Source organism: Dermacentor andersoni, chromosome 5 (assembly GCF_023375885.2).
Source record: "Dermacentor andersoni chromosome 5, qqDerAnde1_hic_scaffold, whole genome shotgun sequence".
In the NCBI taxonomy this organism is placed as follows: domain Eukaryota; kingdom Metazoa; phylum Arthropoda; class Arachnida; order Ixodida; family Ixodidae; genus Dermacentor; species Dermacentor andersoni.
The window spans coordinates 195,893,857-195,916,202 of NC_092818.1; the positions used below are offsets into that span (position 1 = coordinate 195,893,857).

The window sequence follows — 22,346 nt, forward strand, 5'->3', positions numbered from 1 at the left end:
GCGATCGATGGGCCAGGCGCTTGCGAGATTCATAATTGGCGCTCTCAACCCTCCACCCCGTCGCCGTTCTCTCACTGTGAAGCGTCTGCAGGAGCCGCGATAAGGGCTCCGCCAGCGCGACAGCCGAAGTGCCGGGCCGTGCAAGGAGGCGACATGCACGCCGCCCCTGCAGCACGGGCGGTCTATGCGCCGCCGCGAAATCGGGCCCCGAACGACAACAAATGAGGAGATAATGGCAAACGCGTTACGGTCGTTGCCAGCCGCTGCAGGAGGACTCGGTGGCAGCAGCGAAGCGCACCAGCAGCGAGGCCCTCTCAGCGAAGTTTGGCAAGATGACCCGCAGTTTGCCTTGATATTGAGGTACGCTTTAACAGAAGTTTTGCAGTGGGGTTGAGATACATGCTTACTATGAGCGCAATTATAAGGCTTACTCTTGTAGTCAAGAAAAAACAATATCTTACACCACCCATGACGCCAATAGTTTTGCAGTCGTACTACTTTACGCAACCTCGGGACTGCATGAACGATGAGCAAACTTCGCTGCAGCTGCAGCGAAGTGCATTTTCCTTCCACTAACTGTTCTTCGAGCTTTGCGGGGTAAGCTTCTGTGAAGCGCCAAGTACAGTCGCGGACAGAATAAAATGGACCACGGGATCTCCGAAAACGTTCAATTCCCGAGCAGCCTGTAGCAGTAACCAGTAAATGTGCCCACGACAACGTTGTTAGCATATTCTAGTCGAGGTCCAAAATGCAAATACCAGATTTCGTTGTGAGGTTGCGGAGATATTCCGCTTTTTCTTAGATTTCATGGTCCGTAATATTCTGTCCGCGACTGTACATTTATGCGCATTTTGGAGACTTATATTTCGCGAGTGATTCTAGCCTCCCGAGTCCTACTAAATGAACATGCCTTGAGTGCCGATCGAATTCAATTGTGCAATTGAAATATGTACCAAGACGTGATAATTCAAAAGTTGATGCGTAAAAATTTATTCGTGGGTGAGTTGAGAACTTTTGCTTGTCCCAGCCCAAACAATATTTGCTATTCCAACTAATCGAGCTGCAATGGTTGAATTATTTGCTTATTGCGCTATCGGCCAGGACTCACGAGTGGTTTATCAAAGTTCGACAGAGGTTTAAAAAAAGTGTGGTGTAGACAGGTACCTGGAAGTAAAATTAGAATTGAGGAGGAGCACTGGCATATCCATGCTCTCTTCAAAGAAAATTATATGTGTCGCATTTGATTGTTTTACTACGATGCAAATGTAAAAAGAATCCTAGAAGCTCTTGACGACCAAAAAGAAAGAAAGTTCTTTCGAGCGCAAGTATCCTTCCGTGCCATAAAAGCTAGCCCCAGTTTCCTATTATTTTCGCAAAGTACAGGCAGACTCACAAACTGTCGGTTATCATACGAGGCCGCTATAGCGCCTTTACTGTCGCACGCGATCGAACCTGCGTGTATGTCTCGCGGTCGTAACATCCGCCATCCGCCCTGCGAAATTAACAATTCGGCGCTGGCTCATTCCGTTGATGATAGCCGGCGCTCTTAATAGCAGTGATTTGGCCAGTGAAGATTGTTTTACATCGGCAGAGCAAGCGTCTTCTCTCGCAATATTAAGCGCTGAGGCGGCACAAGCCGCCTTTCTTCAGCCCAGTAACAATGGGGCCCGCTCTCGTACGAAACTAAAGAATAGAGAGCCAGTGGCCGGGTTTTCCTGCACCGTTTCGTGTTTTAGTGCGACGAACATTCTTACGGTACCTTATACACTTTCTGGTAGCCATCCGTGTCCGGATCTAACCGTCTTATTTTAACGCCAACTTGGGTCTGTGCATCGGGTGTACGCCACTCTACAATGAACCGCTTTAACGCCAACTTGTGCCGTTCTTCATAATAACCACCGTAACATATATAGAACATATCACCACCAATTACACACCCATCATAAGACAGATTGCTAACACCATTACCCTAACCGAGAACATGCCGTCGCGTGGGAAAATCTACAAATTCATTCATTACCCTGTCTCTTCCCCTTTTTCGCCCTACACAATATCGCTCATACTGTCCCTATGTACTGTGGAGTAGAGCCCACAGTACAGTACAGCCCACAGTACAGCACTGCAGCTGAGAATGCCAGCACCCTCCGGGCTGACCTTCTGTTATTTAACCCTCACCATCTTCACCCTCGATGGCTGATCTAGTGGGCAGGCGGAGCGGCGCGAGCCAATGCGGCCCTGAACTAAGGGCTCCACCCTACGAGGAACCACTACGAATAAGAATGAATGTTCTCCTCTCTCTTTTCCTAATCGCACTGACGCCGCTAATTATATACGAAGCATAAATGGACCGCCCGTTTTTTTTTTGTTTTTTTTTTTCCGTACCGATATCAAGAGCCCCGATGCCGGGGCGCAACTATGGGCTGTCAAGAGGGCCCACGATGCGGCGGTTGGGCATGACCTGACTGTCCCAACGTGGGAGCGGCCCGCAGCGCGCTGAGTCGCGTAGCTCAGGACTTTCATTAGAGTATTGCGTCCATCCATACATACCAATGGAGACGACAAACAAGATCATGTGAGTTATGCAACAGTTACAGTCAAGAGAGAAACACATGGCGTTTCTTTTCAATTGGTCCATCTTACTTGGTTGATCAAGGCAAGGAAATGGTGACGTCAGAATGCTTGGAATGAAGATCGCCATAGTACTTGCCATACATTCAGCCTAACATACTAAATGCGAATTTGCCGTACTGTGCACTCAAACTGTAATGTCGCTCTCAAAGGTAGCTGCAACACTATGCGAAAGGCAGAATTAATTCAGCGGAAAAATTCCCACATGCTCACGCGCATTTCACACAGACGCCACGGCATGCGAGAGGAGGACACACTCAAGCTGGTCAGAAGCCTGGTCGTCAGCCGAGTGGCATACAGCCTCCCATAGTACAATCCCATAAAGAGTGAGATACAACAGGCGGACGTGATTCTACGCAAAGCCTGCAAAACCGCACTCCACCTTCCCAACAACACCTCAACGGAAAAGCTCCTAGCCTTAGGACTACACAACACCTTCGAAGAATTGAAAGAGGCGCAACTAGTCTCCCAACAGCGCAGACTACAGCAGACCCCATCTGGCAGGGAGCTCCTGAAGGAACTAGGCTGCGCCGATCAACTTCAAGAGATACAGAGGACCGAAACGATTCCGGACGAGTATCGCAACACACTCAAAGTAGTACCCCTATCCCGGAACATGGATCCCAACCTACACAATGCACGCAGAGAAGCGAGGGCTGAATACCTACAAAAGACACTAGCACCCCAAGAAACGACGGTATATGTGGACGCAGCCACATACGCCAGAGCAGCGGGGCAGAGCAACAGCAACGCGGTAGCAACGGTGATTGATTCGAACCTACGCGAGATCACCAGCGCATCACTACAAGGCTGTACGATAGTCGAGGCTGAAGAAGCGGCCGTCGCTCTAGCGGCAGCGGAGGGATATCGGTCTAAACGGTCTCTAGCAATCCTTACAGACTCACAAACGGCGTGCCGCAACTACCTACGCGGCAGAATAGGGCACGGAGTGCTCCGCATACTCCGCTCCAGAGACCACATAACACAACAACAAACAAAAGAAGAACCAATTAGGCATACGATAGTATGGACGCCAGGACACACGGGAGTGGCAGGGAACCAAGAGGCGGACAGGATAGCTCGAGGGTACACTTGTTACCGAGCATCCAACGTAGGCGACCTCGAGGAGACCGAACCTGTACCCCAAGACTATTCGGCGATACTAAATTACTACAAGGGCTGCAGAAAGCGGTATCCACCACCGCACAACTCCCTTAGCAGAGAGGAGTCTGTCGGGTGGAGGCAGCTACAAACGGGCTCGTACCCGAACCTAAACGTACTCAGCAAAATTTATCCCACACAGTACAATGACAAATGCCCCTGGTGCCACGAAACACCCACGCTGTATCACATGACGTGGGCATGTCAGAAGATAGACGTGGTACCCGTTATACCAAACCCGAGTGCGGAGCAATGGGAGGGAGTGCTTTCCAGCGATCGCCAGGTCGACCAAGAAGGTCTGATTCGGCGGGCACAACTGGCAGCAGCATCCAGCGGAGCCCTGGACTAAGGGCAACCGACCGTTGTGCTAGAAGATGGACGAAGCCATCTGAAGACCGCAGAAGACCAGCGTATCTAGAGCTAATAAAGTTTTTCACTCACTCACTCACTCACTCACTCACTCACTCACTCACTCACTCACTCACTCACTCACTCACTCACTCACTCACTCACTCACTCACTCACTCACTCACTCACTCACTCACTCACTCACTCACTCACTCACTCACTCACTCACTCACTCACTCACATAAATACACTGAATTGATTTTGCTATTACATAATAAATAAACAGCCATGGCTCGTAAAGCGTGTGTTATGTACATAGACGACGAGTATAGGCCATCTTTAGTGAATATACTGTCCATGACGGTAGGTAAACCACACTAGAGCTTAAGATCACACGCGGACTGCCACAATTTCATATAACGTTAATAAACAGTCGCTATACTAATTTCTCTTCATCATAGATATAATCACCACCCAACACCTGGGTATATCACTGCAGGCGATCAGCCAGGCTAACATCTCCAGTTTTCAATTGAAGTTTTCATCTTTCTCTATGATTTCTTACGGCATACTCATGGGCTGCAAGACGAGTCACAACGACAGCGTTGACATGGCAAGAGGAATCTACTTGCTTTCTTTTGCTAGAGGGTTGAGGAACTATCGCTATACTTATGTCACCCTTTCCGACCACCGAAGAATATGCATCGAACGATATTTATCTCTCTACTTTCAAATTTTCTGTGCGTCGCATTAAGTTGCCAAGCCTGCACCGCGCGCGGAGCCCCCCGGTCCCCCGCTCGTCGGGAGTGGCAAGCCGCCGATTCCCTGAGCGGCTTTCGCCGTGCGAACACGCCTCTCAAAGAGAAAGACGACAAGCGAGCGCTGCCTTCCATTTCATGAACTCCGACGCGCACTCGACGCTGGCTTGCGCGCAGGCGGCCGCCTCTCTTCTGCGCGGCTAATGCGCCTCGGCCCTCGACGACGCTAGGCCATGGAACCCGCGCTTTTACTTAAGCTTCGTTCGGCTCTACACTTTCCGTCTCTTCCGCGGGTGTCTCCGTGCGCGCGCGACAGTCATATTTATGCCGCGTCGACTTTTTCTCTCCTGCCCACCCTCCGCTCGCTCTTCCACGACAAGCGGAAAGGAATAATAATACCAATAAAAAAAAGATAAAAGGGAAAAGTTCAGCGGAAGGAACGCTCTGCTTCGGTGCTTAAAGACCGCCGGAGGCGAATCGTGCAGAATTGCGTTAGGGAGAACCGTTTTTACTCACTTTTGCTGACTCTTCGTCCTCCATGTAGTGCGCCGCGCCAACTTCGACTTGCGCGCCCTGCTTTCGTTCTTCCTCTTGCTTTTTTTTTTTCTTCTGAGCTTTTATGACAGCGCGAGGTGTACTGAAATTGCTGCCCCGCTTCTTCTGTCGTCTTTTCTCAGCGACTAACTTAAATTTTTCGTATTATTCCTTTCCCTTTCGCTGCTCCTTAATGATCCAGGAGGATTCATTCGTGCCTAATTTGGTGTCGACGCGAATTCCGGACAGACAGCGACGTCAGGTCAAACGAGGGAAAAAAATACAGGCAGGAAGAAATGCCAAACAGCGAGGCTAGAAGCAGGGGCGCGAAAAGAAGTTCAAATGGGAGCCGACAAGGCCGTCGCCCGACGAGACCAGTGAGAGGTTGTCCGTCGTATGTTCCTGCCGGGGAGGCCGGGAAGTGGTCATGATGTGTGCCTCCATAACGACGGGCTTTGCGACGCCGTTAACATGGTTGCAGTCGGCAACCACAAGTTAGTGGGCCTCCAAGTGCCGTGGAGCTCCTGTAGCCACGTGCTGAGATGTTTTCCTTTTCCTTAACCTGCACGTTGGGTTCTGCTTGTGTTCAGTGTTAACACGCTTTCACTTCGATGGGAAACATGCTCACGGTACCATTTTGTCATCACTGCAGGGTCACTGCAACTAGTGGAACGCCAAACGCCAAAATTTCGAAATCGAGCAACACAGGAAGAATCGTCGACGGGACATCAGCGTCGTCACGAAGAAAGAAAACGTAAAGTGTGACCACTCTGGCTCAGAAATGATGTCGATATATGTTAGATTCACATAGTCTCTGTTACAGGATGCAGAAGTAAATGAGTTGGACATTTCCCGCTTTCGGGCTCGAATAGCACGCTGGCTGTAAACGTGCTGACGAGGGCATTAAATGCCTGCTAGTGGCAGCGTCGTGCAATTGGTCGCTATGCGCACCAGTCTCTGTCCAGACTCACAAAACATCGTTCTCACGGATTGTAGCTTGTGGATAACATCCGACGAAGAGGCACACAACAAAAGGTAGAAACTCTGACGGCAGGCACAGGAGGCCAAGGTAAACGTCCCCAATGTTTCTATGGAGGAGGAGGAAAAAACTTTATTCTGGTCCTGTACAAGGTGTTGCCACCTGCCTGGCTTAGTCCCTTGTTGGGACCGGGAAGTCAAGCCTCCTAGCCCTATCACGGGCGTACTGGACAGCCAGGACTTGAGGGATATGATCTGGAGATCTGATCATTCCTAAAAACCGATTCCGGGAAATGCCAGGGCCGAGCGACCCACACTCCCAGAGCAGATGTTCAAGAGTGCATATCTCCTTTTGGTAGGCTTTAAATATAATATTCATGTCTGCAATGTCATACCATTCCTTTAGTTGTGCAGGTGAATAATAAGACTGTGTTTGTAATTGCCTAAGTGTAACTGCTTGTGCTCTGTTTAGCTTATAATGAGGGGGTGGAAACTCCCTCCTTTCCATGTAGTAATGTTTTGTAATTTCATTGTATGTAATGAGCGTCTCTCTCTGTTGGTTCTCCAATCCAGAAGAATCAAAGCCATATGTAAAAGCGGCCCGGTCTGTAAGGTCGCGGGCGACGCTACTGGCCGATTCATTTGGATTGACAGGAATGTCATCAAGTGCACCAAGGCGCGCCGGGAACCAATAAATGTAACGTGTAGCATTTGTTTGCCTTTGGTTAATTATTCTCGCACCCTGTGGGGCAATCTTTTCCCTACTGAAAGCTCTAATAGCTGTTTTCGAGTCACTATATATTTCTGTGAATCTATCGTCTGTTAGCGCCAATACAATGGCAACTTGTTCAGGGACTGGCAATGTATGGTTCTGACGACATTATATCCAGGACTCCTTCTAGTTAGCATTTGCCGAAAGTCACATTTGTGGCTAAAAACACACGCACAAGAAGATAGAAACATTGAGGCGGTAGTGGATCATCAGGGCAAATGCACCAACTGCGCCACGGTCTACACTAGCAAACCTCAATGTTTCTATCTTTTTGTGGGTGTGTTTTTAGCCACAAATGTGTCTTTCGGCAAATGCTAACTAGAAGCAGTTCCGGATATAACGTCGTCAGAGCCATACATTGCCCGTACTGTTTAGATCTGTGGACAATGCAGTACGAGCAGACAAGCGAGGGCTCTCACAGGTGGCCTTAGCGATACATGAATGGCAAGCTGGGAAGAACACACAGGATGCAAATGGAGACGATGGTGGAATAAAGTTTTCTCGTGGCAACACACGCTATGTTTGAACCACGAATGCATCATTATTGCCCACTTCGTTCCGTATCTGCTCCTCCAAGGCTCCTCGGATCAGCTGAGATCCGCGTGCACGCAACTTTTCCCGCGTTCCTCTTCCCCGCGTCGGGATACCCGCATTCGTAGCCGACGCCCACCAATCACAGCCGTTAGCAAGATAACTGGCGCCGACAACGGGGGCAACTGCACAGCGTGCGTCCCTTGGCACAGCGAACGGCTCACTCGGAGTCCAAGCAGGAGCAAACAAAAAAGCAGCCCTCCAAGCGCGTTTCGGGGTCCGCAAAGCCTCCCGACAATGGGAACGCTGCCTCTTCCCTCCGCGGCAGACTAACACAGATAGGCCATGCCGAGCCCACGCGTTTAACGGGTCCCCTGGTGGCAGTTTCCGGGTCATGCCGCGGGAGGGCGCCACCAGCCGAGCGAAGTTGCGACGCGCGCTGCGATAATCTCGCGCGGACACAGCAAGTCGTAAAAGGCCGTCTTTGTAATCTTCCTCTTTTTCTCTACTATGAAATATTCATCTTCCCCGGGGCACATAACTGCGGCACAGCAAAGTTTCTCGGCTCCTCGCCGGAGGGTCAGACAGAGGGCTGTGGCTGATATGGCCACGCGCAGAGCAGCTGTATGGAGCGAACGGAACCGATGACCGTGCATGCAGCGTAGCGTTCCTTCCAGAAACAAAGTGTTCGTAACGAACTCGCAAAAGTAAAGGGGTCATATAAGCTTATTGGAAAGACGCACGAACTTCTCGATATAGTTGCACAGAGCGCAGACCTGAGTAAGTGTTTAAATATGTAAGCGATTTAAATATAAAACTCGGGATTTCATTTTTCTTCCCTGATAATAGACCAATCTCTTTTTTAATTTTTTTACGGATATTTGTGCTTCACTTGATTTCTATGAGCTTTACTTTGCTCTCATATCAACAGAATTTTAGCGCATTAATTTTCATCAATTTTGCTGTCAAGTGTATTATCCCTTTCAACATTTAACCCTGAGAATATAGTCCCAATACTGTCACTGAATATGGGACCTTCTTTTGTATGCAATATTTGTCCAAAACTGTAGACATTATTGAAACAAAGTGTGGAATTAAAATAGACATTTTCAACTGAATAAATGCAAATAATGTCCAGAGAGAACACTCTATCACTCTAAATTGATTTGATGCTTCACTTTCGTGAGCCTTTAGCGTCCTCTGTAGAGTTAATCTGCTCAACATAAAATATTTTTGATTTTCGATTTGCTTTCCATCATATGACATCACATAATTGCGCCATAACACCATTTGTATTCCCAGACACAGGATAGTTGAGGTCCACAAAGGAATGGCAAATATATCAGTCTCCCACACAATTATTGTCGCTAGAAGGCAGGTTAACCCCGAAACCAACCCCGGCTCCCCTATTCAAATACAGATGAAACGCCGAAATGGCTTGATTGGATAAGCACTGAAACAATATAAATGAAAAGTTAAATTATGGGTTTTTACGTGCCAGAACCACGATCTGGTTTTGAGGCACGGCGTAGTGCGGGGCTCAGTAAATTTGTACCGCCTGGAGTTCTTTAGCGTGCACCGAAATCCATGTACACGGGTGTTCTCGCATTTCGCCCCTATCGAAATGCGGCCGTCGTGGCCGGGATTCCATCCCGCGACCTCGTGCTTAGCAGCCCAACACCACAGCCACTAAGCCACCACGGTGGATTGAATGAAAAGTGTTGGATATAAAGGAGGGCGCTCAATTACATCGGCGGGTGCAAGCAGAATTTTCAATTGGTGCCTCAAATTTATTAGAAAGACCTGCTTAAAACTATTCATTTCAAGAATACTGCAGCACGAAGTTTAGAACTGAGTAACTTCACCGAAAACAGACATTACAATGATGTGAACTGTATTCGTTAGTTTGTTAAAACGGAACTAATATGATAATTACTTTGCGGCTAATGTGCGATCGTTATTGTCTGCATGAGAGTTTCGTAAAAGTCCTACTCACAAATTAATGAGATATTTCAAACCTGTGCATGACATCTGTCCACATACATGTAGTTTACGAAAGGGACATATCGCTTTTATTGCTGAATTTCATAGTCGTAAAGTTGAAGTACCATGAAAAAAAGAACGTTCAAGCTTTCATGAGTTCTTGTAGGCAGCTTTAAATCTAAAATCTGTTGCCAACAAAACAGTAGAAAGTATAAATTTAAAAAAGTGGATGAGGGGTCTACAATGGACTTGGCTCTTTGTGTTAGTTCGAGCGTCAATCTCCGCCCTCAATATCCACACTCTTCTCGATTTCTTCTTTCACTCCCATTTCCCTATGCTGAGCAGCTGTGAAGAAATTCAACTCAACCTGAACTGGCTGCTTCTTCATCGTAAAAAACTTTTTGCTCGAAGTACATCTTCCTCTTCCCAATCGAAGCAGTACAAATGTAGAATCACAGTGTGAGATAATCAGTAGCATACGCTTGTACTTATAGTCCAAGAAAATCCATCCGCAATACACCTCACGTAAGAACAGTAAGATGTTTTAGTGCAAGAAATACATCGGTAATACAACTTACATAAGAGCAGTACGATACAAAGGATTTATATTTCACGCAGTATTCACAAATATATGACACTGAATTATGAAAACGTTTAAATGTGCTTAGAATAATAAATTACGCTGATTTGTGGCAAATGATAGCTTAAATGCGTGTCTCGTCAAACGTTAACCATTTCATTTTACGTTTAATTTCGGCCGAGAGTTTATACAAGAGGATGAAAAGTGAGCGCTAGAATTTTCCTCCTTCTAAACCACAGACGCTCAGCGGCGGCCGGGTGAGGCCCGGAGTGCCGGCGTGCCCGCGCATGCGCACCTTTGCTCTGGCCGTCGGGGCCCCGGAGGATGGTGCACTCCTCTATCGTGCCGTAGGACTGGAACAGCTGGCGCACGTCGTCCTCCGTCTGCTGCTTGCTCAGCATGCCCACGAACAGCTTTCGATCCTCTGCGAATAGAGAAGATCACAAGGGGCGTCACTCTCACGCACTGCCGTTTTCAGATTAGACAGTAAGACTTGATTGATTGATTGATTGATTGATTGATTGATTGATTGATTGATTGAGTGAGTGAGTGAGTGAGTGAGTGAGTGAGTGAGTGAGTGAGTGAGTGAGTGAGTGAGTGAGTGAGTGATTGGTTGGTTGGTTGGTTGGTTGGTTGGTTGGTTGGTTGGTTGGTTGGTTGGTTGGTTGATTGATTGATTGAACGATGTTGGTTCGCGTCCCAAAATAATAGTGAGCCTGTGAGAAATCATAATGTGGGGATACACATTAAATGTGACCACATCGGTTATTTAGCATGACTGCAAGGCCCGGCACCCAAGCGCGTGCTGCATCATCGTTAAGAACAGAGCCACATGTTTGAGCACCCATCAAAAATACGAACTCAAGCCACAAATGACTGAGTGAACAGAAGCGCTGAGTCACTACCCACAGGAAACAGAAATAGCCACGTTTGCTTGTACTGCTCCTAGAGAACAACAGCGCTCGGCTGAAAGATGATATTTAGGACTAAAATATGAAACTTATCAACAAAATTTGTCTTTCCATTGTGGATACAATGGTGCCTTGTTTATTATGTTGCCGGCAACCAGCAGAAGGGAAAACGCGGTGCCGCACTCAGTGTCTCAACACAGAATGGCGACCTCCTCCACCACCGACGCCCGTTGTGGCTATTAACCGTAATGACATACGGAAAGCGGCAAGCGTGGAAAGTTTATATTGAACATACCCTTGAGTGGAGCAATAGAACAATAAAATAATTTCAAAAAGAAAGAACTACACCAATGTGTAGCTCCCTGTCAGCAATGGTGCGGATGGGAAGTCATGAGATGGGGAAAACGTTCTCAGAATAGTTAGGCCTTGTCTGCAACCATAGAAGACTTCTCCATAGATGTAAACAGTTGTTTGCAGCGGAGCAGTGCAATGGAAGCGTTCACCGTACACATCGTGCGAAAAAGGATTTCGCAGAAGGCTGCAGAGAATCAACTTTCAGAGCTTCCCTGATTGGTTAGATTGCGGTATAAGGCAACTAGGGAAAATAGCACGACGACACAAAGGAACAGGAATACCTTGCCTCAAATACAAGAGAATAGTAGAACAGCGGTCTCAAAGCGTTTTTCGTTGTTGTTCCTGAACATAATTCTAATTTATGACAATTCGAACAGACGTATGCATAAGAGAGAGGCCAGTGTCCCTGAATAAAGAGGAAACCGCACGACACCATGGCCAGGCTCACACAGTGGGAGAATGGAGAGAGACTGCTGCCGGACACGCTAATGAAAACCTCAAGGCAGCTCGCTTGAAAGGCGATCCTTGCCAGTCTACAAGACTTCAGGCGCCGAAGCACAAACGTGTTGCTACGTGCCGCAACACGAACGCACAGTGACAGTGTAACGCACGGAGCACGCACGACGCTTCGGGAACAAAGGATTTAACTTTATTTCGTTTTTTTCTCTGTGAAGCACTCACGTATGAGGGTCGTAGCATGCACACGTCTCTACACCTCGAACTGGAAGTTGAGATTCTAAACACGAGACTGCATTATAACTTCTGCGAAACGACTCCTTTTGTTCCCCACGTGGCGCCGAGGCAAACAGCGCTGTCGCTGTCACCGGTGTCCGTGTGCGCACACACTCGCAAGGGTCCGCTCGTCGTCCCCCGTACCATCGGGAATCCGCCGGCAATGCAATTGAACGGCTCCCCGGCAGGAAACTGCGACGCGCTCTCTCCTTGTGCCGTGATTAAATATTCCACTTCAAAGGCGGCGAGCATGGTATAGGCGGATACCTTCGACGCGTGCCTTTCGTCGGGGAATTGAAAATGAGAGACCTCCTGCGGAAGGGGGCACACATGTAGTGTTTCACTATCCACAATTTTGTTTTTGTATTCTGCATCGTTCTCATCCCGGTCGCAGACTCGAAACCCAAGAGAGAGATAACAGCTACAGACCAGAGCCCCTCACTCAGCAAAAGGAAGGTGCCGAAATATATTGCCGCTGATAACGGGGCGCTCGCATCGACGAGAAGCGCTGGAATGCGCGCGCCTCCGAGTGCCGCCCGGCTCTTTTCGCCTCGGCGCGCCAACAGCGGGACCTGCAATGCGAAGCATTAAGTGCGGACTTGTTCTGGGGCTGTTTACTTGTGGATACATCGCACTCGAAGAAGCGGCGACTAGAAGAAAGGAGAGATGATTGGCAAAAAGTGGACGTGAGGCAACTGCACGCTTCCTTCGCATTGACACGCCTGAGGTATCCGTATTTTGGAAGAGTAACCTCGCTTCAGGCAAAGCAGCGCGAAGAAAGAGGACACTCGAAGGCACGACAAAGTGATGACGGTCACGTGTTCGCTTAGTTAAAAAGATCCACCACGAATGAAACCCCGGCCTGTACTGCGATGGAACACATCGCCTTGCATCACTTTGGCACTCAGATCCAGATAGGAAAGCGAATGCCTCTACACACTTTGACTCGTCGACAGTTCGACAACAGTCCGAGCTCAGTTGTAATCAGACTGCTGTTGCCGTCTGAACGTATGAAGCAAGTGCCGCCGCAACTGCTGAACAGATCCGTACACGGCGGAAGTTCGTTAAACAACCTGCGCTTTCTTGCAGTCGGGGTGGCTCGCAAGCCCGAGGTCAGGGCTGCGGCCAAGTAGCTTCGTACCACGCGCGGGTTCGGACTGTGCGGCCGTCGTTATAGGCTGTGAGAGTAGCCGAAAAGCTCGTGGCGACTGCTGAACAAGCGGCCTGCACAAAGGGGTGCGTTGACATGGCTACATCTTACGGTATATATATATAAAATCATAAGAAGCCAACAAACAATGCCACCAAGGAAAACATAGGGGAAATTACTCGTACTTACTAACTGAATTAAAGAAATGGTAAATTAATGGCAATGAAAGCATATATATATATATATATATATATATATATATATATATATATATATATATATATATATATATATAGTGAGGGCATGTCGAATAAAATAACAGAACAAAATACTGCAAATATATGTATGTTACATACAGGAGAGGAAGATGAGATGCAGCAGAAATGAGAGTTATAGGCAACGCACTAACTAACGACCACCGGTAAGCACAACATGCACCTATAAGGCGTGCGCGGTGGCAAATTTCTTGTGGAACCAGTTTAAGACCTGCAGAACAAAGGCATCCAGTGCGCAAACGCTGCTTTCAAGAGAAACGTCGCTCAAAATGACTAAGCGCACTTTTGACAAGTGCGATAAAATGGGGTATAGGGGCGCGCTGTTGTCGGAGCGTTGGCGATGCCCGCATATTTTTTGGTGTGCGTTACAGCGATGTTTAGATGAGCAATAATAATAATAATAATAATAATAATAATAATAATAATAATAATAATAATAATAATAATAATAATAAAAGACGCAGAAATCAGGAGTGACAGAAGGAAGTTGAAATGATGCCGCCGACTTTCTTTTCCTGGAAGCACAGGGCGGCGGGCAACTTTACAGTGACAGAAGATCGAAACGGAGGTTTTCGTGTCACTCCTTTTTATTAAGCCGTCGTCGTGTTGCGTCATCAGGCCACTTCTGTTGTTTCACCATCACCATATGACGACGAAGACAAACATTTACTGCCAGTGCCACTCATTCCCCTGCGGTAGTGTGTATTTGGGAGTTGGATACGCTAGCTACCAAGTTATCGCTTGGTATTAGAGCTCGGTAATTTCTGCTGGGCATTGTACATCATGCAGACTCCGAGAGTAGTGGCACCTGCACGTGTACTTCTGAGGCCATAGATTCCGATACTGAGGCGGACAAATACGACGTTGTGCGAGTTGCAATAAAGTTCTTCTTTAGAAGATGCCCTCAATTCTTTTTCTATTTACATGGTTCGCACATTTCATTTAGAGATACTCCTCAAGTATACTTTCGTGACGCCACCTGACTCTTGGTCGATCCCCATTAGCGCGTATGCGCCACAGTTATTTTCGCGCGCACGATGAATTGCTGAAGTCGGCAAATTTCTAAACACAATGTCTTTCTTACCGAGCCACCTCCACTTTTCCGTATCGGGCATGTGTGTTTCTAGCCTTTTTCGTGGGCCGATCGTGAAGATTTGTGGACTCTGAAAATAAGGGCCGATACCGAAGGTAGCGCGAAAAAAAGAAAAAAAGAAGCAGTCCGATGCTACTCCCGACTCACGCGAGGACTGACGCGGTAGAGTGCTGTGCGCTGTGTTTTCTCCATATTTTCAGCCTGCGTTGAGGAAGACGTTGTCTTTGACCGACTTCCACTACAGGTTGAATCGCCTTCCGACCTTTTTGTTCACACGGGCGCACGCGTTTGTAGGACGTATTGCTTTCACAACACTGCAACATTCAGCGAACCTCGTTTTCAGAAGTAGCTCGGCACAATGAACTAATAATAAATGCTATGGTGTAGAGACTCTCACCACGCCACCTAAAGCTGGGAAGAGGGCCACGCTGATCACAGGTCCTGGTAAGAAAATCTGTCAGCGTCAAAAGACTGCGACACGCGTTACGGCTGGGCGATGTTGTTCCCGTCTTAACTTCTGTGCTGCTTCCTTCAGAACGTGAAGATGGTGCAGAGACCAGCGCCTGCAAGATAGCCTTTTGAAGGCATGCGGCAAAAAACTTGATGGCTCGGCACTCTGGTGGCTACCGGCTTTTCACTTTTGGCGATCACGTTTTGTGCGCCCTCCTCATGTTGCAATCAATAAAAACGTGTGAGAAGACTCGCTATAACAACGGCGGCGCCGAGTCTTACATTTGTATCAGCTCATTTATAGCCACACCGTCGTTCTTACAACGTAGCTGATCTGTCAAGACCGAATGACGAGCTCAAAGTTAATCCACTCAGCGGAGCTTTCCACTTCAGGGTTATTTGCAGGCAGCCAATGGACAGCAGCGAAATGGCGAGGGCGGCATCGACGCAGGCTTGCAGTAAGCGCGAGAGTTGCCGGCGTCGTCCAATCGCAGCGGGAGCCGCCAGAGCGCCCGGTTGGACACAGAGCAATTGCGCAACAGAGGGTTGCAACTTGCGCAGGGGTTTCGTAAGCGGTCATGATGGGAGGAGCTCTTGCCCAAACGGCGGCCCGGTTGAAAATGGACGGCCTATTACGCGAAAAGCAAAAACCAGGGTGCCGCTCTGAACGAGTCTACGATCCTACCAGTCAGCTCGATCGAGTCTCGCATTCTGTACTCCTTATTTCACCGCCGTCAAATTCTTGCCGTGATCTCCAGCAAAAAAAAAAAAGCAGCTGCCCCACGCAAAATTGGTTTCGTTGACGAGCTAAGACTCTCCGCGAAAACAATCAGTGATATCCGCTGCGTTCAAAAGGGATGAGGACGTAGAAGGGAGTTATGATCGAGCTGCCACTTCGTTTCAAGCACATTATCAGTCATAGCACTGAGGACTGATTTCTGCCGGCAACTTTTAGGGAAACCTCGGCGACATGCGATAAGTACCTATGACACGTTACAAAGGCGACAACATCAGAGGAAAGATGGAGACTTGTGTTTTCTGAGAGCCAGTAAGCGCAGTGGCACAATATGTCCCTGCAGGGGAAGCATTAGTACTCGCAATGAGATCCATTGCGACTATAACACATCAAATACATACAAATCAGCAAACACGAGTGCTGAAAACGTGTATCAGGCAAATTTGTAGTTTTTTGTGTCGATTTCATCTTCTCATACTCGCTTTATGCTTCTTTTTTTTTCATTTTGATATGGACTGGTTAGCGTAAACTGCCCTGTCCACAAAATAATATTGCTGCCTTATCTGAAGTGCGCTCGTAATGATGGCATTTCGCTCGACTACAGGCTATCGTTCGTCGTGCTCCATTGAGTCCAATCGTACCGTAAGCTTAGCGTGGCCTGCCGTGTCTCATTGCGATAGCCACTGTAGATTACCTCGTAGAATGTCTGCTTCGAGTTTAACGCGAGTGCATGTCATTTCGTACAGGGCTAAAAAAAAAAGGAAGAAGACACAAAAAGAAAGAAAGAATGCCAGAAGGAGGCGCAGGAAGAGGAACAGACAGAAAGAACACCTTCAGCCTTCGTCTATTGTTGAGTGCTGACCAAATCGAACTCATGCCGCGCGATAGTTCGTGCAGAAATAGCGCTCAAAGAGTAGAACTTGTTGCTGGGCGAGTTGGTTGGGATCTAATGAACACATTGTTGCGGCAAAGAAAGGGAAAAAAAAGACTTGGGAGGGAGAGCACGAAACGACAGATTGAGCGCTGAACTTCAACTGATTTTATTCTTACAGCAGGGCAGGGAGAATGAACAAATGCGCATGCGTACATCAGTGTTGCCTAGAGCACTCTAGGCAACACTCTAGGCAACACTGATGTACGCATGCGCATTTGTTCATTCTCCCTGCCCTGCTGCAAGAATAAAATCACTTGAAGTCCAGCGCTGAATCTGTCGTTTCGTACTCTCCTTCCCAAGTCTTTATTTCCTTTTTTTTTGCCGCAACAGTGTATTCATTAGCGCTCAAATAGCAGTATAAGGACACAACAAAGCAAACAATGCGAAATAGAAAAATCCCAAGTTCGCTTCAGCCCGCCACCATCATCAACCTCCGTTGCCACTTGACATAGTAGCAGGTTGTGTCTAGCAAGATATGTCTCCATCACAAGTCACGCGATTCACACCACGTTCAATTACAACCGTTGCCTGTACACGCAAAATGACGCTAGAGATATTGCGCTGCTCTGCAAGCAGTAGGTACTCTTTCTGTGCTCTTTGAAATAGCATCTGGAGGGAACGTAAAATATTTCAAAAGACAACGTCGTCTGCATTAGGCGAAAGTAACACGGAATACGCGAAAATAGCCCAAGTACAAGCAGCGTAGGGACCATTCAGTGAACCGTACTAACGTGCCATGGAGCACAAAATACATATACATCTGCTAGAAAACACCGCACACAACACTTTCCTGTATTTAATGTTTTTGATTGAACCTGATTCTAAATAACGTTTAAAGATCCATATCTTTAGACATTTCTTTTTACTGCGCGATAAAACGAGGACACACGAAAGAAACACACACACCACGAGCGCCGACCGCCAACTGTTTATTTTTGGTAAGCAAGCAGGATACATATTGTAACGTAGATTGAAGACGGAGTCTTACAAAATAGACGCGCCTGTTTAATTGCGAGCCAGGAGAAGAACGCGCAGCTCACGCGCTTCGTCGTCTTTGATGGCGCCGGCCTTTGCGCTCGCCGTCCCGCGGTGCGGGAGCCCCACGTTATTGTGTCAATATATTTCATTCAGGAACCTGTACACGTGTCTCCGTTGTCACTCTCACATGTGCCGATAAACATAAAAATATAAATATTATCTGCTGGGTAACTGCGTAGACCAAGACTGCGACAAGCGATCCCCAAGCTAACCATGAGCCATTCTTACAGTATCATCAAAATAGGGAGAGATAACATAAGAACTCTTCTTTCTTATGCAGCAGATAACGTTTATCTTTTCATGTTTATCGGCACATGTGAGAGTGACAATGCGGACACGTGTACACGTTCCTGAATGAAATATATGTATCTTGCTTGCTTACCAAAAATAAACGGTTGGCAGTCTGCGCTCGCGGTGTGGTGTGTGTTTCTTTCGTGTGTCCTCGTGTTTTCGCGCACTTAAAAGAAACGTCTAAAGATATGAACCAACTAGCCCGTCAGTACGTCCCACTAATGATCCATAGCGCTGTTACAAAGTGCATAAATAAACGGCAATATCGCGGCTGTAGTACATTCGTGAGATGTCAAAGAAACAAGTAAAAGAAAAACAATATAGAAAAAAAAATGACGAGAAGGCGACGAGCGTAAGCGTGAAGTAGGGCTGCAATTGACGCCTGTTCGTCATACATTATGTTACACAAGCGCGATATTTTGCACAAAAACGACTTCTAAACGGAACGGAACCCACGCCACAGAGCGAATGAACCTCAGAAAGCGCGAATGCTAAAGCCACAGTGCGAACGAGGCAAGCACCAGGATATCGAAGCGAAGCTCCTGAAAGTCGTGTTGCACCGGGGAGTTGCTTCGAGGATGGGAGAGCACGGCGAGCGGCGGACAGAGCAGCAGTCATCCAAGGTGACGGACCACGGCAACGCGACGCCGCGCAGCGGCAGAAGCGCCGCGATAGCGGGACAGTACGAGGGCGCGTGTCCCACGTTGGCGCCCCCGTAAAGTAATTTCACGAAGGTCTCCCAACGACACCGTAAGAAGAGTCCATGTTTATGTTAAACTTGGCACGCTTTAGCGTTGTTTCGCAGCCAAGCTTCCCCTAAACCTCGTATGCTGCGCCTATTATTTCGGCCGCCAAAGCTGAAATACGCGCAGCGCTTAACGAGGCGCCACAGTTGACGGGAAATTAGGCGGCGCGCGCATGCACATGGGCACAGTAGCTCCAACAGCGGGCTGACCCGGAGACCGGGCTCGACTGTGCAGGAGAGGCTGCGGTGGCAATTTTCGGCCGCACGCCAGAGGAGTACCAAGTTGGGGCGAGAGGAGGGAGGGCAAGTCAATTGGTTCTGGGAAGCCTTCCGTGCCATTGAGCTTACAAATCGGGCCCCGGACCGAAATGGACGCTCGTAAAGCGAGACACTTCTCGGCAGCAGCGCGCGGGCGTTTCGAACGGCTGATACGTTTGTGTACGCAACGGTGGACGCGCGGAACGGTTCCTCCGGGTCGCGGGGAAATGCACCGCAAAGCAAGACGAGGCAAAGGAGAAAAAAAAATCTGCGAGGCAAGATAGGAGCGATCACAAAGTAGCAGCACAAACAGAAGCAAGCAAGAAATCGTGGGGTTCCGCAATGGCGCCTTGTAATTTAGGGGGGTGAAACTTAAGAGGTCAATAATCATTGATTACAACGGTGCCGTATATAGGGCAGCGGCGAGATCCGAAAGGCTCAATGGAACGCCATAAACGGCTGACGGGAGAGACGTGATGGCGAAGCGGTCGCACGTGAGACTAAAATACGGTCGCTTTAAAAACGAAGGCAATGACTCCCCATTCCACACATTTTGCTGGCTCTTTCTTTTATTGCGATTGTTTCGTCTCGACCGATAAAGTACGATTAAGCATAGGCACAATATCGGCTCTTTGCGTTGACGAAGTTCCAGGTTGAAAAGTTTAGCAAAAACTGCGCGCGCACACATGTGTGGGGTAACGCCAATATGTATACGCTAAAACCTCGAGATTTAGGAATGTTGAACGAAACATAAAAAAAAGGGAGCGAATAAGAAAAAAAAGAACAATTTCTTTAAATGGCAGTGTGCACAGACACGCACAGATATGGCACGCACAGATATTCTGCAAAGAAAATAAGATAGTTCGGTTGTTCGGCAGAGCACCATCCTTGGGCTCCAACAAGGAGCAGACACTTCGCGCGCTCGAGTGCGGCGTCATTGCTTGAACGCATCTTGTCTGCTGTGTCCGAGTGACCCATGCGCTATATAGAAAAGCCAGGATCATTAGCTAGAACCACGAGGCATGCACGGGAACCAGCGTTGTCACTCACAAGAATGCCTGAGGCGCTGACATCCGCACGGTGTTGAACTCGTCTACAGAAAACGATGTTGATGGGGAGGATTTGCATGCTTCTATCTCGATGTTATTTTGCATAATGCTCACAAGAATGTACAGTATACATGAAGCAGAACACCGCCTACAGCAGGCCTTTACTGCCTTTCGTTAAATTAACACGAGGCGTTGACGAGGAAGCATGGGCACGCCTCGTTTATCATCTCGCTTTGCGAGATACTCTCTCAGCGTTCAGTTATGAGTACAGACAGGCACAGAGCACTGCAAAAAGTTCAGCAGAGCCACAGAATGGTTTGGATGGCGAATATTCGAATATGCAGATCACGATCAGTTTGTGTGGCCCCGTTCTGGGCCCACTGAAAGTAAACTATAACCAGGCTGTAGTCGACGTTCGTTGTCGCAACCAAATCGAAGAGGCGTACAACTGTGGGCGTTCGTGAGCACAAGACTGGTATATTCACGGAAACCTTTCTGTGCCGCAACGAATGGAAAGCTACGGAGGCAAAGCGCGCCCAAGTAAGAGGTTTGGCTTAGAAGAACTTTCTGTGGGCCTAGTTGGTGCAGACTTGATAAATATTTTTAAAGCGCAAACCAGAGACACTGCACAAAATGAAGGTCATACACCGAGCAGGCGCTACTTTCAACTGTGTTGAAAGTAGCGTCTGTTTTGTGTATGACCTTCCTTTTGTACCGTGTATTTTGTTTGCGCTTTAAAAATATTTGACAAATAAGAGGGCCTCTGAAAAAAAAGTCCCCCATTCTCATCCGCGACACTTTAAGCACGGGAAGGAAAAAAAAAAGAAACATAAACAGGTTATTTATTTACGACAGCCAAATAAGACAGAACACGCCACTTAGCGTTCAGTCTGACTATTTTTCTGCGTTTCTTTGCCGCCGGCTGGACAAATGCGAAATCGTCGCATATCGAGAAACGAAAGCACTGTCAAGCGCTGCCAGACTTCTTGGCGCGGTAACAGCTGCTCAGAAGCCTCGCTCTCGTAGTTTTCCTTGCATTGCCATAGAAAAAAGTTTGTGAGTATAATGCCCACACAAGGAACTTGCTACGACTATGTTGCGTGTCAGTGCTATTTCTCGCTGAATAGTCGTAGCGAACAGTGGAACATGTCAGAGAAGTGAGGTCCACTTACTTTTGGTGCATGGTAAATGCCCCCAGTCAGTGACTGAAGTGACGTGAGCGACAGTTCGGCTGTTAAACGGTGCTACACGCACTAAAAAAGAAAAACTATCAAAGGAAGAGCTAGGATTGATTGATTATTCGGCGCGAGCTGACTGCCGGGCCACTGCGAACCGCGCCCCCGGGCATGCCGCCGCTCCCCAACTCGCTCCCGGGCCTCGCGAGCGGAGACGCGCGTTGCCGGGAGCGGGAGGCGTCGTGCGCCAGAGCGGAGGCTGCCGTCGGCGCACACAGCACGGCGCTCCTAATCGCACAGCCGAGGGCGGCGGTCCGTGCCGCCAAGCAACGAACAGTACCGAAACAAGCGGAACCTCGGTCGCACCCTTTCGACACCCCCTCCCCACCACCTCGATGGAACCCTTTCGTGAGCGGCTGGCGACGCGATCCCTACGCAACTCGGACGATCCAGAGGAAAACAGCTACAGAAATTATGAGAATTGTCTGCTAACGCGTAAGCATTGTTTGGCTCGGCTGCGACTTTGTTCTTGCTTAGTTTTGCTTACTTGCTGTTCCTAGCTTATGCGCGTTTACCCATGGCCTTTCTGGTGGCAATGAATGCTTAGACTGCATCCGGCCCCTTCAATGCGATGGTACCGTACCAATTGAGCTGGAAAGAAGAACGGCAGATTGGGAGAGTTAATGGTTTTCTATAATGTTTAAAGACAGCGCTAAAAACGTACACCGGACAACAGAATAAACGATGGCACACACACGGAGCTGACTTACAGCTGCGTTTACTGGAACAAAAAAAAAAAAAAGCACGATGGCTTCTTAAAGCCTTACATCGAGCGTGCGCGCATGCTCGATGTGAACAAAAGCACTTTGACCGGACAACAGA

The 22,346-nt window shown here is 48.2% G+C and overlaps 1 protein-coding gene across 4 annotated transcripts in view; it reads right to left on the minus strand.

Moving 5' to 3' along the window:
- The window catches only part of bru3 (CUGBP Elav-like family member bruno 3), a 710,212-nt gene that overhangs the window by 80,299 nt on the left and 607,567 nt on the right, over positions 1-22,346 (minus strand). For all 4 annotated transcript variants that reach the window (XM_050179555.2, XM_050179554.3, XM_050179552.3 and 1 more), the window contains exon 3: positions 10,569-10,697. In XM_050179555.2, the coding sequence (XP_050035512.1) occupies positions 10,569-10,697 (129 nt within the window). The remainder of the gene's footprint in view (positions 1-10,568; positions 10,698-22,346) is intronic.